Source organism: Phyllostomus hastatus, unplaced genomic scaffold (assembly GCF_019186645.2).
Source record: "Phyllostomus hastatus isolate PE091 unplaced genomic scaffold, TTU_PhHast_1.1 phas_contig_196, whole genome shotgun sequence".
Taxonomy (NCBI): Eukaryota; Metazoa; Chordata; class Mammalia; order Chiroptera; family Phyllostomidae; genus Phyllostomus; species Phyllostomus hastatus.
Genome location: NW_025333709.1, coordinates 1,545,661 through 1,561,623, shown reverse-complemented (window position 1 = coordinate 1,561,623; position 15,963 = coordinate 1,545,661). Strand labels below are relative to the sequence as shown.

The following is a 15,963-nucleotide window of genomic DNA, read 5'->3' as shown; positions in this document are numbered from 1 at the left end:
CCCCCCACAGCCCCAGCCCCCAGGCCCAGGACAGCCTGGGGCCCACTGACCACCCGGCGGGCGGAGGAGCCGGCCCAGCCCAAGTCCAGGTTGCCGGCCCACCACTGCGAGCTGCATACACGGCTGCGGTTTGCCGCCCCTGAGCTTTGAGGTCATCTGCCACACGGGAAGAGCATGCCGACACGGACTGCCCGGGGTCAGGCGACGGCCTCTTGGGCCAGGCCCCGCGTCCCCACGGGGAGGGCACCAGCGGACACCCGTGCTGAGCAGGACCAGCACCCAGCCCGCAGGCTGGAGCTCGGGGCGGAGCCCGGGGCCGCACACGCCCCGGCGGCACGTGGCGCGGCCCTCGGCCTCGGCAGCGGAGGCCGGGAGGCAGCGGGACGCCCCCCAGGCACCGGCAGAGGGTAAGCAGAGGCGCTGGGATCGAGCGAGCGACAGGAGGACACTGTGAACGTCACGGAAGCGTGACAGCTCAGATAGATTCCTGAAGGCGCCACTTCCTGTCCCGGGCTCAGGAAGAACTGGGACCCTCGTCCCCGTCCGTGACCACTCGGACATCCGTCGGCGGGGGGGGGGGGAGTGTCATCCCGTGAAGGTGCCACGGGCCCAGGGACTTCCCAGGGACCCGTGCCGAGCCTCCGGACAACGGACCAGGCCGGCGTCGTGCAGAGCGCCCCCTCGCCGCCTCCCCCCACCCCCGCAGGCCCAGTGGCTCCCGGGCCCCCGCTGGGCGGGGTGGCCGTGGGGACCGCACGCCTCAGGAAGGAGAGCGACGGGCCGGCCTCACTCAGAAACGTGAGTGGAAAGCCCCGAACAGACGGTGAGTCTGAGAACCTGGCGAAAAGGATAAGGCAGGTGTCAATGGCCAGGGCCCCCGCAGGCTGACGCCCCTGCCCCGCCCTGCCCGGGGGACTCTGCGGCCCTGGGCCGCGGGACCGCAGGGGTGGGCGCCTCCTCCAGACCGGAGGCCGAGGGGGCGGGCTGCCCAGCCGCCCCAGCGGAGCCGGCTCCAACGTCTCGGGAGCAGCAGCGCCTACAGCAAAGGGGTCTGTGTGCCTGGCGCCTCTGCCGCCGACGGGAGCCCCGTGGCCGGACAAGGGCCTTCGACCACAGACGCTGAGGGGCTCCCCCCCTGCGGGGGCTCCTGCAGGCCCCATGGGAACCCAGTGGGCACTGGAGAAAATGGATGCAGCCGTGAGCTCCGCCTCTGGGGGGCGCTAAATCTGGGGGGGGCAACTGGGAGACGCCCCGCTCACACTCTGACTCAGCACAGCCTGGGCAGGAAGGCAAGGAAGGCTTGACCCCAAACACCCTACCGCTGCGGGCCACCCCGTGAACAGACCCTCGGCAGCCGGGGCAGACGGCTCACGGGGCTCACGCCCAGGGCGGTGTGTGCGGACCCAGGCAGGCCTGGGAGGGGAGGCCGGGCTGGGGCAGCGGGACAGGCAGGGCAGGCTGTGCGCTTGGGAACGTCTTTATTGCCAGCTGCAGGGAGCGGCAGGGAGACAGCCCGCCCCACCCCCACCCCCACCCCACCCCGGGGCTCTCAGGAGGGATCCGCAGGCCGCCTGGGGGGCCAGATCCGGTCCTTGATCCAGCCCACGTAGTTGGCCACGCGGGTGTAGACGCCGGGCTTGTTGAGCCGCCCGCAGCCGTCGCCCCAGCTGATGATGCCGTACAGGTGGGCCACCCCGTTCTTCTCGCAGGCCAGGGGCCCGCCCGAGTCCCCCTGCGCAGAGCTGCCCGTCAGCGCCGGGCCGGCCGGGGAGACCGGGGCTCAGCTCGCCCGCACCCTGTAAATAGCTCCCCGCCCCCCACCACTCCCGCCCCGGTCCCCCTCGCCCCAGCCCGAGGATGCCCCCAGAGGCATCTCCGAGGCTCCCCTGGGCCCCTGGGAGGGCTTCCTGCCAGCGTGGGGGCAGGTGGCAAAGGTATTTATTTCCCAGCGAGCTCGTGGGCCACATCCCCCGGGCCTCACAGCCAGGAAGTCCTCCCGTGGCCGGCTGCTGTGACAGGGCCTGACCCGCCATCCGGCCCCGAATGCCCTGCCCAGGCCCCTCCACACCAGCCGTGCGCTCCTCTGGCCACCCCCCACACGGCCCCATGTGGCCCCTGTGCTCTGGCACACGCCCACCGGGCACACCCTCCGAGCCTCCCGGGGAACTCCTGTTCACTCCTCAGGACAAGTGCAGACGCCCCCTCCTCCATGAAGCTACCCTGGGCTTGCCCCAGGGGGCCAGTGCCAGGCCCCCGCCCAGCCCACGCCCTCCCCACGCCTGCGCTGTGTGACCCGGGAGGAGTGTCCGTCCCTCCCTGGGCCCCAGTCTCCCTGCCTGTGACTCGGGGAATGGTGGGGCACTCCCCTCCCCTCCACCCCCGCCACCGGAACAGAAGGAGGTCTCGTCAGCGGTGCTCTGGAGTGTGAGCTGCGGGGACGGACTGGGGCACGGAGCCCACGGGGACGACCGAGGGGGAAGAAGGTCGTTTGGCTTTCGGGGACACACAGACAGCTGCCCTTGGAGGGACAGCGGGGACAGATCAGGCCCTGTGACCTCCCATCTGAGTGAGGAGGGGTCTCCCGGCAGTGGTGGGGGACAGGGTGGTGGGGCGCTCCCTGCGGGCCCTGCAGGTCCGGCCCCTCCCGGGGGGCGGCGCGTCTGAGGCTGGGCTCACCTGGCAGGCGTCGGACTTGCAGTCGAAGTAGCCGGCGCACAGCATGTTGGGGCTGAGGTCCGCCCCGTACACCTCGGGGCTGCTGCACTTGTGGTCGGCCACCAGGGGCACCAGCGCCTCCCGCAGGTAGCTGGAGTACCCGCTCCCGTCTGCGGGTGGGAGCCGCCGTCAGGGTGGGCCGGCCCCCACCGCTCCCGGGGGCCCCACGCTGGCCTGCTGCCCACCCCCCCGGGCGCCACTCACGCTCGTCCTGGTGGCCCCAGCCTGCGATCTGGCACTTGTGCCCGGCAGGGAAGGGGCTGCTGGGCTCCGGCAGGCAGATGGGCTGGACGAACTGGGAGCGCACGGCGCAGCGGTTCCCTTTCTTCTTCAGCCGGATCAGGACTGGGTGGGGGAGGGGCCAGAGGTGAGCCTGCAGGGCGGGGGCGGGGGTCCTCGGGGGGTAGAGCATGGCCCTGACTTACCCTGGGGTGCAGCCCCGCGGGACAAGCTACCGCCTGGGAGACCCAGGAGGGTGCAGGAAGGCCCGCCCAGGCCCCAAAATGCTGGCCGCTTGGGGCTTCCCCCGCTGGACCCCCTCCCTGCCCTCCGCCCTCCTCCTCTCTGTCCCTCCTGTCCCTCCTCACACTCCCCTGTGTGAGTGAGGGCTCTCCCGGGATTCTCCGGGGCCCACCCCGCCCCCCTCCCGGCTCCGTCGGGAGCTGGGAGCACACACCGCCGGCCCTGCAGCGCCCCCACGTGGCCGGAGCCCAGCCTCACCGAGGTCGTGGTCGCTGGGGTTGAACACCGAGTACAGGGGGTACGGGATGTACTTCTCAATTTGAAATGTCTGTGTCACGTCCGTCGTGAGGTTGAAGAAGTGTTGGCCCAGGACCACCGAGACACTTTCCCTGGGAGGGCTGTGCGGGGTGGGGGGGGGCTGGCGGCAGCACGACCCTCCGCCCCGACCCTGAGGCTGGCTGTCCCCGCTCGGGGCCAAGCAGCCCACAGACAGCCCAGGAGGGTGACCTCGTGCCGGGCTGCTGCGGGGCCCAGGCCCAGGCCCCGGGATCAGCCCCTCCGTCCCCTACCTGTCCCTCTGTTTTCCCATCTGATGTCGGGGGGGCGGGGCCTCCCACTCGGGCTCCGCCCTCCTGCCCCCCGGGCCGGGCCGGAGCTGGGGGCTCGGGGGGTGGCCTCTCAGGCGGGCTGCTGGCTGGAAACCCCGGGCCTTGAGGGCTGAGGGGGTCCCTATCACTAAGGAGCAGGCCACCCCCCCAAGGAGCAGGCCCCCTGTTGGGCTCCCTGCGGGGCCAGGAGCCTGAGCTGCCCCTTCCTTCCTGCCCACATCTGTCCGGTTCTGTCAGCCAGCCCTGCCTGGCCCAGACCTGTGACCCCCAACAGACTTGGCCCCCCAACCCCTCCCTGGATGTGGGAGCAGATGCCTGCTCCCCTCCCCCAGCCCCTTAACCCCCCCCTCCCCGTTCCATGCTGGGGTCCCATGTCACAGGCCGGCGGGGAGAACACAGAGGGAGGGAACACAGTGGTAAGCGGAGGCCTCGCGCCCTCCGCCCCACCCCCGCGCGCAGCCCTGGGATGACCGCGGGGGCTCCTTGGCACCCACCCCCAACCTTCCCCGGCCCCGATCCCTGAGCCGCCACTGCCGGGCCCGCCCTCTCCCTCCGGAACCCCCAGGCCCCAGCACTCCGAGCTAAGCCTAGTCCCCACCCCGGCGGTTGCAGGGGCCGTGGCTGCAAGGGCCTCGGAGTCCCCGCGGCGCGGACCGAGCCGGCTTCGGAAGGGGGCGGGGCCCGGGTGCTCTGTACTTGGAATGGCCCCGCCCATCACCCCTCCTGCGCACGCGCAGGCTAGCTCCGCTCTGACAGCGGAGAGCCAGGTGCTGGGACGTGTGACAGGCGGGTCTCTGCAGCCTTGGAGCCCAGCACCTGGCTGAGCGCCCCATCCCGCCTGAGTCAGAGGGGCGCCGTGGAGTGGGGAACAGAGGGGCCGAAGGAGGGAGTTCACCCCGGTAGGCGGGGCAATGTGAGGACAGTGGGTGCTGTCAGGTGGACACAGACGTGCGGGCGGGCGGGGGGAGGACAGGGGAAAGATGTGGAGGCGGGGATGGCGGGCGAGCCGGCTGGGTGGAGGATGCAGGCGTGGACGGTGCGGGGTGGACGCAGGGGTGGTTTGAGGGAGGTCGGGGGTCAGGCACCCCGGGGCCCCAGCCGCTCACCTGTGGGAGAAGCAGTGGGCGGCGGACACCACCCAGCAGGTGTGGACCAGGCTCCCGGCACAGAAGCCGTCCCCGATGTAGATGGCGGCCAGCCAGGGGTGGGAGCCGGGCAGCGCGGACGAGCCCCCGACGATGCGAGGCCTGAGGAAGCTCCTCTTCTTGTGCCGCCGGCCGCAGGCCTGGCGGCCGGCAGGGGCGGCCGAGGGGCCGGCAGGGGTGGCCTCGGGCACCGCCAGCAGGGTCACGGTGGGTAAGTCCAGGGTTCTGGTGAGGGACCCTGGAGGCACATGTCACCGGTCACTCGTGCCCCGGCTGCGCCCGCCTTCTGCCATCCTCAAAGGCTCCCCGAGGATCAGCTGCCTCCAGCCCAGCAGCCTTCTCCCCACCCAGGCAGCTCCTCCGGAGCAGGGCCCAGCGCCCCGGCCCAGCTCTGGTCTCCTGTGCACAGGACTGGCTCGGGCCTCGGTCTCCTCAGCTGTAGGTGGAGGACTTGGGTGTCCGTGCCCCTCCCAGCAGCCCCTGGACCCAGAGCCAAGCCCGGGGTGGTCAGGGGGCCCTGGGGTCAGGGTCCGGCATGGGAGGTGGTCTCACAGAGCTGCCGCCCCCAGCGTCAGACCCCAGGGCCGCCTGCTGGGCTTCCCACCGTGCTAGTCGCCCCACGGACACCCTGTCCTCTCTGGGGGCCCTCCCTGTACGGCTCAGGTGCGCAAGAGCCACCTGGAGGACCAGGGGACCGGCTGGCTGCCTGCTCTGACCCCTGCACCAACGCGCTGCGTGGCCTTGGACCCGCCCCACCCCAGAAGCCTCAGTCTGCCCACCCTCAGACGGGGAGTGGTCCGCCAGAGAGCAGGGGGCAGGTGTGGGCGTGGGGCTGCCCCCCCCACCCCGCCCCGCCCCGCCCAAGCCTCCGCACCGCAGGCTGCCAGGCGGCAGTACTCCCAGGAGAGCGCCTGCTCTCTCACCACATAGCACCAGGGCCGCTCGTCCTTGTCGGGGTTCCTGGGGCGCGGGGAGAGGCGGCTGGGCGGGTGTCCCGCTGCCCCTCGGGCAGGGAAACAGGGAGAGGGGAGGGCGATGCCCGGCAGGGCGGGACCCCTTACGCCCGCCCCCCACCCCCACCCGGAGGAGCAGCCTTCCGCTGTCTCTGCCCCTGGACACGGTGGCCTTGGGCCTGGGGGCCAGAGCCTCAGCCCGGCTCTTCTCGCTGGGGCAGCCCCCGGGGCGGAGGGGCCAGGGCCCTCCCCCTGGGACAGACCCTGGCTGCCCTGCGCGTGAGGTGGCCCCGGGAGGGCCGGGCCCGTGCTGACCGGCAGTAGGCGTGCGGGCCGAGCCCGAGCAGGGCCGCGGCTGCCACCGAGTCCACGTGCAGCTCCTGGTAGAGCAGGTCGGAGTTCCAGGCCAGGCAGCCGAGGCCGGAGGCCGCCGTGCTGGCCACGCCGCGGTACTCGGTGCCGTTCCCCGTGAAGCAGCGCTGGGCGGGCACTGGGGGCGGCCGTGGGCCGTGAGCCTGGGCCCCAGGCTGCACCCGCCCACCCCCTCTCCCCGCAGGGAGGCCAGGCGCGCGGCTCGGAGGCTGGACAACTCACCGATGTCACAGAGCCTCCCGGCATGGCCCGGGGGACAGGCGCAGACGGTGGTCCCGGTGGCCACAATCAGGTGGCAGGTGCCCCCGTTCAGACAGGGGCTGCTCGGGCAGGCTGCGGGAGGGCTCAGAAGCTAGGCCTCAGGCCCGGAGGGGCTGGGCGTGGGGCTGGGGCCAGGTGCCCGGGGCTGGGTGACCCCGGGCGAGTCCCTCCCCAGGGGTGGGAACCAGGGACGACCGGGTCGCCCACGGAAGGCCCCGTGTACCTGTGTGGTGTGTCCCCTCGCACTGGGGGCGGCCCCCCGCACACTCGCACTGCTCCACGCGGCCCTGGTGCACCCGGGCCCAGCGGTCGCCCGCCTCCAGGTACTCATGCCGAGTCTCGTCGAAGCACTTCTCTGGGGAGCCGTGCGGTGAGCCCCTGCTCTCTGCACACCCCTGCCCACCCCCGCCCCCCGCAGGGCCCCGCCCTCCCGGGCCCCGCCCCCGCCCGCCCTCAGCCCGCTCACCAGTGCCGCAGTCCGGGCCGGCGAAGGCCCGGGTGCAGGTGCAGTGGTAGGCCCTGGGGTCCTGGGTGCGGGCGCAGGAGCCGCCATTGAGGCAGGGGCTGGAGGCGCAGGGGTCCGGGGCTGCTGGGGGCGTGCAGGAGGGCAGGGAGAGGGTCTGAGGGCCCAGCCAGTCTGTCCCCCGCTCTGCGCCCCTCGCTGTGCACCTCTGTCGGGGCTGCTGCCTTAGAGACGCCCCCGTTGAGGCCCTGGGGGTGCGGGTGCCCCAGGAGAGGTGCAGCCCCCCAGCCCCACTCAACACCCAGACCCTGGGCAGGGGGCTCTCGGTCCCAGCAATGGCCAACGCAACCCCGCGGCCCCCAGAGCGGGCAGGGTCCTGCCTGGGAGGGACCCTGGGGCTGAGGGCTCCTGTGCCGCCCCTCCCGGCCCCCAGGCCTCTAGTGGGCTCAACCCCGGTGCCCCCCCCCCCGGGCCCCGCAGGTAGGGGCCCCTCCCCGGTCCGCTCTGTCCCCGTGGCGCCCACCCCCACCGGCACTGGACCTTGATGCCCACCCCCCCAGCCTGGGCTCAGGCCTCCCAAACCCCAGGCACCGACCTGGGCCCTCCCGGGGCTCGGAGGCCTGGGCGCAGTAGCCCCAGGCCCGGTCCCGGTCGTAGTTGTGAGTCGTGGCGCACCTGTGGGTGGGTGTGCAGTGACGTGGGGGCCCGGCCAACTCTCTCAGCTCCACGCACACCCCACCCCCCACCGTTCACTCATTTCCTCACTCGCTCCACCCGCACAGGCCCGATCCCTCTGGAGAAGGGGGGTGGAAGGGACCCCGGGGTGGGGGGGGGAGGGGAGGCCTGGACGGCCGGGACCCACCACTTCCTGTGGGCGCTTCCCTCCGACGTGCAGGAATGCAGCAGGCGGCCGCCGTGGCGGAAGGGGAAGCGGCAGGGCTGTCCGTCCTCCGTGAGCACTGCTGGGGGGGCAGCCAGCATCACGGGCTCCCACACCGCCCCCCCGCCCCATGGCCCGTCCCACCCCGCCCCCCCAGGTGCAGCCTGCCTCCTCCTCCAGGAAGTCCCCCTGACCAACCTGGGCCCCCAGGGCTGCTGCTGGAGGGAGCCACGCCGGGTGGGGAGGTGAGCCCCCCACCACGGGGATCCTCTGCCTCTGGAGTGCCTGCTGGTGAGGTCGTGGGGGCCACCAAGGTCACAGGAATTGTGGGGCTCCCAGCGGTCACTGTGGCTGTAGGTTCTTGGGGCTCTGTGCGGTTCTGGGGGGAGCCAAGGGGGCTGGGATGGCATCAGTGTGGGCCTGGCCCCCTTGCGCCCCAGCCCTGTGAGGGGCTGGCTCAGCCCCGGGCCTCAGACTCCATAATTGGGCCCTCAAGTCTTGGAGTGGCGACCCAGGGACACCAAACACCCCGAGGCTTCCGCTGGGCCCGTGCCACCCACCGCCGAGACCAAGAGGTCAGACAGAGCTGGCTTGGGGTCTGCGGGGCAGGGCACCCCCACCCCTGGGGGCCACCCTGGGGCTGGGGCCGCTGTGAGGCCCTCAGAGGCCCCACCCCACCCACCTCCAACACTCAGACCCCACAGAGGCTGGAGTGGGGAGCAGGCTGTTCCCCCAGAGTGGGGGCCCAGTAAGTTGGATTCCCAGGCTCCCCCCACCACCACTGGGCCAGCCCAGCACATCCCCCCCCGACAGACTGGCTTTCGCCGGGCGGGGCGATGGGGCCCGTGCTCACCCTGTTGGCCCGGGCCTGGGCCCCGGGGGGCCCCAGGAGCAGCAGCAGCAGCAGCAGCAGGGGCAGTGCGGGTGGGGGGCAGGGGCTGGGGGCCCAGGCCCAGCGCCCCATGGCTCCTCCGGAGTTGGCGTGAGGGGCCGCAGGAGTGGGGAGCAGAGCGGCCAGGGCAGCTGGGGTCAAGGCCGCCTGCAAATGATTAACCGGCTGCCTCCCACGCTGGCCCTCGGGTCCCCCACGGCTGCCGCCGGGCTCGGCCGGCCAGGCCCAGGGGGCCCGGCTGCCCGCTCTGGGCTCAGCCACCTGACACGCCCTTGGGTCTCCGCTGAGAAGCCGCCCCTCAGTGTCTCCCAGGGCCACACGGCAGGCTGGGGCCTGGCCGCCCGCTCCGTGTGTGACCTGTGCTGAGCCCCTCCCAGGCCCCGGCCTGGAGGGCGGGTGCTGGCCGGTGACTGGCGGGAGGCCGGGCGCCTCGGGCAGGATGTCGCTCTGTGACAGGGACCCGATGGGGCTTTTGCTGCCACCCCCAGGAGCAGCCTGGGGCAGCCCGGGAAGGGCGATGAGGTGGAGGGGCGCGGCAGGCCTAGAGCCGCCCCCCGGTCTTCCGACTCTGGGGTGTCCCCTCCCCGTCTCTCCTGGACTCCCTCTCTGGCCCCCGGCAGAGCCCTGGCTGGGGACCCAGGGGCCACCAAGGGCCACCAAGCCCTGGCTGGGGGACCCGCCTGTGAACTGGGGTGGGCGGAGCACTGTCCGCCCCCTCCTGGCCCAGACCGCGGAGGTGCGGCGGGCACCGGCCCCTCTTCCTCCTGACACCTCCCCGGGGCGCCCTGGGAGCATCCAGAGCAGCCCCACACCCCCTGGTGCTCTCAGCCTCTGACAACGTGAGGATCCCCCTCCCCCAACTCAGGGGGGGAAGGCGGGGGGGGGCCCCTTGGCGCTGCGCTGCCCCTGCTGGGGTCACCCCAAGGCCACCTGGGCCGCCTCCGTCCATTCCGACCCGGCTCCGCACAGCCCTGAGCCCTCCCCCGACCTTCTCCACAGTCGGGGGTCCACGCAGGTGACCCCTCCACGCGAGTCAACGGCTGCCTGCAGGGTCCCCGCTGTGCCCTGAACAGGATAGCTGTGCTGACCTGCAGGGGGCCGTGTGAAGGGCACCCGAGGACCGGGCCTGGGGCCCCAGCTCCCAGCAGGAGGGCAACACTCCAGGTCCTTGAAGACACTTTATTGAGGGGAGGCCGGGTGCCAGGGCAGCAGTGGGGGGGGGCGGTCAGAGGAGCCCCCTGAGCCAGCCCCGTCTGTGGCCACGCCCCCCGCCCTCTCCCGGTTTGGCTCCCAGGGCCCCGAAGACAGGTTCGGGCTGCCCCCCCCACCCCGAGGTCTTGGGCCTTCACTCTCGGGTGCAGGCGGGCAGCTCAGGTGCCGGGGCGGGAGGCACGAGGGGTCCGCTGGCGGGGTCTCAGACAAAGGTCGCGTGGTGTGGGCTGGCCTTGGGCTTGGTGGGCCGGCCCGGCCCGGGGCTCCGGCCGGGGAGCTCGGACCTCCGGGGGCCCACCCGCACCCCCGGGAGCCTGCGGCCCGGCCCGGGCGCTGAGCCGGTGACCAGGTCCACGTCGATGATAGTGCTGACGGGGAGGCCTCGGCTGCCATGGGCCCCGCCTCCTGTCAGGGGGAGAAGAGAGACGCTGTCACCGGGCTGCCTGCAGCCCTGCAGACGCCCAGGGCAGGCGCCACCCCCCAGCTGCCTGGCACTGTCGCTGGGTGTGGGAGGGGTTCCCCAAATACCCAGATGCACCCCAGGGTCAGCAACCTCTGCCCGAAGCCTCTCGGCCCAAGTCAGGAGCCTGCCGACCGCCAGCCTTGAGCCTCTCGCTCAGCGAGCACCGGGAAGCGCCCAGGGCCCCCGGACGCCCAGACACGCAGAGTGCCTGGCGGACACCACACAGTGCGGGGAGGGTCCCGAGGCCGAGGGCGGGGGTCAGGCGTGAACCAGGAGAGGAGAGAGCAGAGGCTGGGGCCCCAGGTGTGGGAGGCTGAGGTCTGGGGGTGCAGGGCCCAGGTTCTGTGCTGGGGGCCCTGGGGGAGCCCCTGCTGGTCACAGGGACACCCAGGGCTCCCTGTGCCCTGCCCTTGTTCGACCCATTTCCGGCCAGCCCGGGGCCCCTCAAAAGCTGCTCAGCACCTGGGCCCCCAGAGCTGTCCCCAGATGCCTGCCCCTGCCACCCCCTCAGCCCCCCTCTTCCACCCCGCCCAGCTGGCTCCCTCCGCCAGGGGACGCTGAACTGTCCCCTTGCCAGGGCTTTTGGTGGGAGGGGCACACCGTCTGCTGCTGAAAGGAGGGTTTCTGTGGCTTGGGGCCGGGGGGCCAGGGCAGGGTCCCAGGGCCCCATGAGGACTCTGGTGGGCCTCTGGGGTGGGCTGTGGCCAGTGGACAGCAGTGTGGGGGCCGTCTCCATGAGAGAATCCCCCACCCTTTGCCCCAGAAACTGGGACCCCACTGAGGTCCCCAGCCTCATCTTAGCCTTACCCCACACCCCAGGCTGGTACGGACCCCCCGCCCAGCTCCTCCTGGGGAGCTGTCTGTGAGCTTGTCCTTAGGCCAGAGCCACTAGGGAGGTGAAAAATGGTCCCCAAGGGGCAGGCCCCTCGCCTGGGCTGGGGGAGGACCAAGCCCTGGGGGCGGGGGGGTGTCCCAAACAGCACTGGGCTCCCCCACAGGCCTCACCGCCAGCGTCCAGCGCCCCGGGCCGGGCCACCAGCCCGTCCGCCCGCCCGTTGCCCGGCCCACGCCACGTCTTCACGCTCGCGAACTCACTCCCGCCCGGCTGTGCTCTCCCTCGACTCCGTCACCACCCCCCACACCGGGCCCCGAGCCCCACCCCAGCCACCTGCCTGCCCCTCCTCCAGGCGGCCCAGCGCCCAGCAGCTGCCCCCGCAGCCCCAGGAGCTCCCGGGCTGCCAGGAACTGCCTCAGAAGCTTCCAGACCCTGGGTGGGCAGCGTCTCTGGAAGACCGAGACCCGCCTTCCTGGGGGCGTCCTCAGGGACCGGCAAGGGGGGCACTGGCTCCCTCCACCGAGCCCCCTGGCTCACCCCAGCCGTGCTGCCCGGCTCAGGACCCCGTCTGCCGGGAGCAGGCAGGAGCCTGGCCTGCCTGCGGGGTGTCATGGGTCCACGGGGACAGGGAGCCCCGGCCCAGGACCCCCAGTGAGCAGGCTGGAGGAGGGGCCCTGCCCCATGGATGCCCCTCCCTGGGCCCCGGTTTCCCTGGCCGCGGGGCGGGGGGGGCAAGGCCCTGCTCCCTCCGTGGGTCCAAGGCCTCTGAGGGCGGGTGGGTCAGATACCAGGCCAGGAGCCTGTGCTGCCCCCCAGCTGCCCTGAGGCCCCGAAGTCCCCAACCCCACTGCACCCCATGCCTTCATGTGGCCCCCCAGGGAAGGTCTTCTCAACAAGCCCCCGAGGGGCGCATCACGGTCCCCAGGGCGCACCAGTGTCGGGGCGCCCGGCGGGCATGTGGCCTCCCCACCTCCCACGGGAGCCGCTCGGGGCAGCTGTGTCTCACTTGAAGCAATGGGGAAGGTTTTCAGGGAGAACTGCAGCTCCCCCCACCCCGCCCAGGGCCGAGGGTCCCGTCCTTCAGTCACGCGGCCAACGTTCTGCTCCCAGCCGGTCACCAGGCCCCCGTGCCCCGAACGCTGGCTGCAGGCAGGGTGGGGGATGGGGGGGCTGGGCTTGGACCCGGCTTCAGGGTGTGGAGGGGCGGGGTCTGCCCCGGACCCTCTGCCCCCATTTGGGCGTCTGCCTGGAGCCCTCACGGGCCTGTGGCCCCACACGGGCTCGGGGGCCTGGCCCTCCCCTGTCCCCCCAAACGGACCCCCGGGAAGACAGAGGCCTGCGGGGCACAGGCTCAGCTGCCGGCCTTCTGAGCTCAGGGGCTCAGCAGGCTCAGGCGCCCGGGGAGGTGGGTGGGTAGATGCCCGTCTCCGGGGCAGGGTGGCTGGCGCACAGGCTGGGACGTGCGGGTCTTGGGAGGGTGGCCGAGGTCCCAGCCCCGCCCGCCTGGCCGGGACTCGCCCTTCTGAGTCGGCGGCAGCCCCAGGCCCGTGACTCAGTGGCAGGGGCCCAGCCCCGTGCGGCAGGCCGGCGTCACGGCCGCGTGCCACGGCCTGCCCAGAGCAGCCGCCACCCGGCCTCCCCGGCGGGGGCTCCACAGGGCTCCTCGGGGAGGGGCCACCACTCCCGCGGGGAGCAGGGTCCCGCTCACGCCCGCACGCCCGTCCCTCAAACGCCAGACGCGGGGCTGGAGCCCAGGCCTGTCTCCTCTGCTCAGGCCGCCCGGCCGAGCCCTCCTCCCCGGGGCTCCGCAGCCCCCCACTGGGCGCTGACCCAGTTCTGGGGACCCCACCTGTGCGCAGCTCGCCCCCCAGGGGCCCTGCTGGGCCGCCCCCTGCGCCCAGGGCCTGGAGAGGCCCTTCCCTTTGCCGGCTGGCTGTCATCCGTCCCGGGGCCAGCCCTTCACTGTTCGAGGGCCTTCTCGGTGCCGGCTCCCACGTCTGCTCCGGTCCCCTGGGCCCCACTGGGAGGGTGACCGCGGGACGGCTACGCCGGCCTCTGCCCCGCCCAGTGTGCAGCCTCTCCTCGCCCCTGCGCCCCCCTGGGGGGGACCTGGGCCTGGACAGCTGAGCCAGGCCTCCTGCCGGGAGGGCCGTGTGAGTGGTCGCTAAGGGGTGGATGGTCGCCGGGGACAGCTTCAGGCGCTGAGGGGGAGGGGGCACCCCGGGGCTGGCCTCCGGAAGGGTGGGGGAGCTCAGCTGGGACCCTGAGTGGGCCTGCGCGCCAGGGCAGCCAAGTGGCCGCTGCAGGGGAGGCGGGGCTCTGCTTCCTGGGGGCGGGGCGGGGTGGGGCCTGGGCTGGCCCACTCAGCGGGCGGAGGGAGGGGCCGTGCTGGAGCGAGTTCAGGCCCTGGCCCTGGCCCTGGGGAGGGGCTGTGGACCTCCCCTCGCAAAGCCTCTCCCACCCGGGCAGCTCACCCCAGCGTCCCGCTGTTCCCTGCCCCGACACTTGACTGAGCTGTGGCTGAATGCTCCGTCCTGGGAGCCAAGGCGAGGGCCTGGCCGTGAACCCGCCCAGAACCGAAGCGGGGGTGGCCGGGCCAGGGGCCTCCAGGCTGCCCGTCAGCACCGCGGGCCGCCCACAGCCGGCCCCGACACCCCCACCCCCGTAAACGCAGTCCCAGGGCGCCTCTCACAGCCGGAAGGCTGGCGCCGGCGGAGGCGTCTCCCCCAGCCCGTGAGCACGCCCGGGAGCCCGGCGCTGCCCTCCGCACGGCCCCGTGGGGCTGACGGTCAGAGCCCGACCCTCACTTGCCAGGACCAGGGGACAGTCAACGCCGCCACCCTGCCTGGTGCTGGCCAGGGCGGGAAAGGCCGGGGGACACCCACAAACTCCCGGGGTGGGGGTTCTGGTCCAGACAACCAGGGCTGCCTCTCACGGCCGTGCTGGCCCCCGCCACACCGGTCGCCCCCCCCGCCCCGGAAACCCGCACCCTCCCACTGAGAACACGCTTCCCGCCCCGGCCTGCGCGGCGGGCTCCACCCCCGGTCAGGACACTCAGGGAGGCGGCGAGTCGACGTTTCCCTCTCAGCCGACGTCCCTCCCTCTCTGAACCAATAAACGTGCTTTTTAAAGAAAGGAAGAGAAAGCCTGCTCCTCTCTGAGAAGCCCCGTTCCGGGGCCCTCGGTCCTCGGCCACCGAGGGCAGGCCCGCGGCCGGGCTGGGTCAGCGGTGTGGCCCCCGTACGGCCGAGGTGTGGGGACCGCGGGGCCCAGCGACACCACCACACGGTGCGTGTCACCCCGGACAGAGGGGCCGCCCACCGAGGCACCAGGACGCTCAGGCCCCGTTCCCGGCACGCGCTGGGGCAGAGTGAGGCCGAGAGACACGGTCCCGCTGCCCCCAGCAGCGCAGCCCGTCCTGCCCGGGGCTCCCGGGGCGAGTCCCTTCCTCGCAAGGTGGCTGCCGCCGACACAAGCTTTGAGGACCAGGACGAGCGGCTCCCCGACGCACTGCACCTGGCACGGAGCCCGACTCGGGGGCCTCCACGCTGCTGTCCCCGCCCACCGAGGCCCCTCCTGGCAGCAGCTCCTGCTCAGGACTGCCGAGAGCGGACGGTTCAGGGCTCCCTCTGCCCGCGGCATCTTGGGGTGGGGGGCTGGGGCCGAGGGCAGTGGGGAGGAGCCTGCCGGGCGCTGGGAACGCCTGTGCTCCTGCATGGCTGTCACCACGTCAGGGGAGTCAGGGACAGCGAGAACACAGAGGGCTCTGGTGTCCCTGAGGGAGGAGCCAGGGAAGAGAGGGCGCCTGGCCATGGCACGAGGCCCGTGTGGACGGTCGCTAGGTGGGAAGTCTGAGCCCGGAGTGGCAGCACCGACGGGGCCGCAGAGGCAGGCAGGAGCTGAGAGGCAGCCACTGGCCACAGGGCAGCCGGAAAGTCTCGGCCCCGGGCCCACGGGCAACGACTCGGAAGAACTCGGCCCAGCCGCCTCACCTACCCAGGGGACAGCAGACGGGTGAGGCCTGCCCGCCCAGAGCGCCCGTGTTCGTTCTCAGGCTGCGGAGGCCCCGGCCCCCTCCCGCCACCCCCCCCAGCCCGCACGGGCCCCCACACAGCCGACTCTGCCAGCACGGGTAGGGTGCGTGAGCACGTCTGCTGAGCAAACGGCCCACGTGAAGAAACCACTACATTCGGGCAGACCCACCGAGTCCCTGAAGTTGTGCAGTATTTTCCCTGGAGTAAAACACGCGCGCGGTTTGCCAGAGTGGACGTAAGCATGCAGGAGAAAGAAAGCTCCGACCCAGTCTGGTGGTGAGCTCCAGCGTTTATTCCCCTGGAAGGACACAGACTCAGACACGGGGACACTGCGCACGGGCCCCAGGGGAGGGCAGGGCAGTCCGCGCAGATGTGTGCGGGGGCGGCGCGCATGCAAACGCCCGCTACTCCCGGCCGGGCGGCGGCGCCGTCTCCGCGGGGACCAGGGAAGACACGCCCCGCCCTGCATCGCGCACGCCTCCGCATCGTGCGAGTGCCCCTGCAGAGCGCAATGACCGCGCCCGCCTCCCCCTGCAGGTGCGGCCACAGGCCCTGGGGCAGGACCCAGGCTACCACCAGGTCCCAGATGGGCCCGAGCAAGGGTGTCCCCACCGCCCTGACAGCGAATGGGTAGTGACCGAAAGTGTCCACGCGTCACCCAGCGTGCG

The 15,963-nt window shown here is 72.7% G+C and overlaps 2 protein-coding genes across 4 annotated transcripts in view; both read right to left on the bottom strand.

Moving 5' to 3' along the window:
- Positions 1-1,535: 1,535 nt before the first annotated feature.
- Positions 1,536-9,096, bottom strand: HGFAC (HGF activator). Of its 3 annotated transcripts, none has more exons than XM_045834078.1 (14): positions 8,713-9,096; positions 8,058-8,238; positions 7,842-7,938; positions 7,575-7,654; positions 6,983-7,105; positions 6,740-6,871; positions 6,478-6,588; positions 6,199-6,373; positions 5,805-5,890; positions 4,892-5,168; positions 3,436-3,575; positions 2,920-3,060; positions 2,677-2,825; positions 1,536-1,732 (listed from the first exon to the last, which is right to left on the bottom strand). In XM_045834078.1, exons 1-14 carry the CDS (start codon positions 8,821-8,823, stop codon positions 1,550-1,552), a joined length of 1,986 nt encoding a protein of 661 aa, XP_045690034.1. In that variant the 5' UTR covers positions 8,824-9,096; the 3' UTR covers positions 1,536-1,549. The 3 variants fall into 3 exon arrangements, with proteins under 3 accessions (XP_045690034.1, XP_045690033.1, XP_045690035.1); XM_045834077.1 differs by having other exon boundaries at positions 7,842-7,941; positions 8,713-9,095; XM_045834079.1 differs by having other exon boundaries at positions 6,983-7,102; positions 7,842-7,941; positions 8,713-9,095.
- Positions 9,097-9,935: 839 nt separating this feature from the next.
- The window catches only part of RGS12 (regulator of G protein signaling 12), a 67,389-nt gene continuing 61,361 nt past the window's right edge, over positions 9,936-15,963 (bottom strand). The window contains exon 18 of the mRNA XM_045834047.1: positions 9,936-10,368. Coding sequence (XP_045690003.1) covers positions 10,166-10,368 — 203 coding nt within the window. The 3' untranslated portion in view covers positions 9,936-10,165. The remainder of the gene's footprint in view (positions 10,369-15,963) is intronic.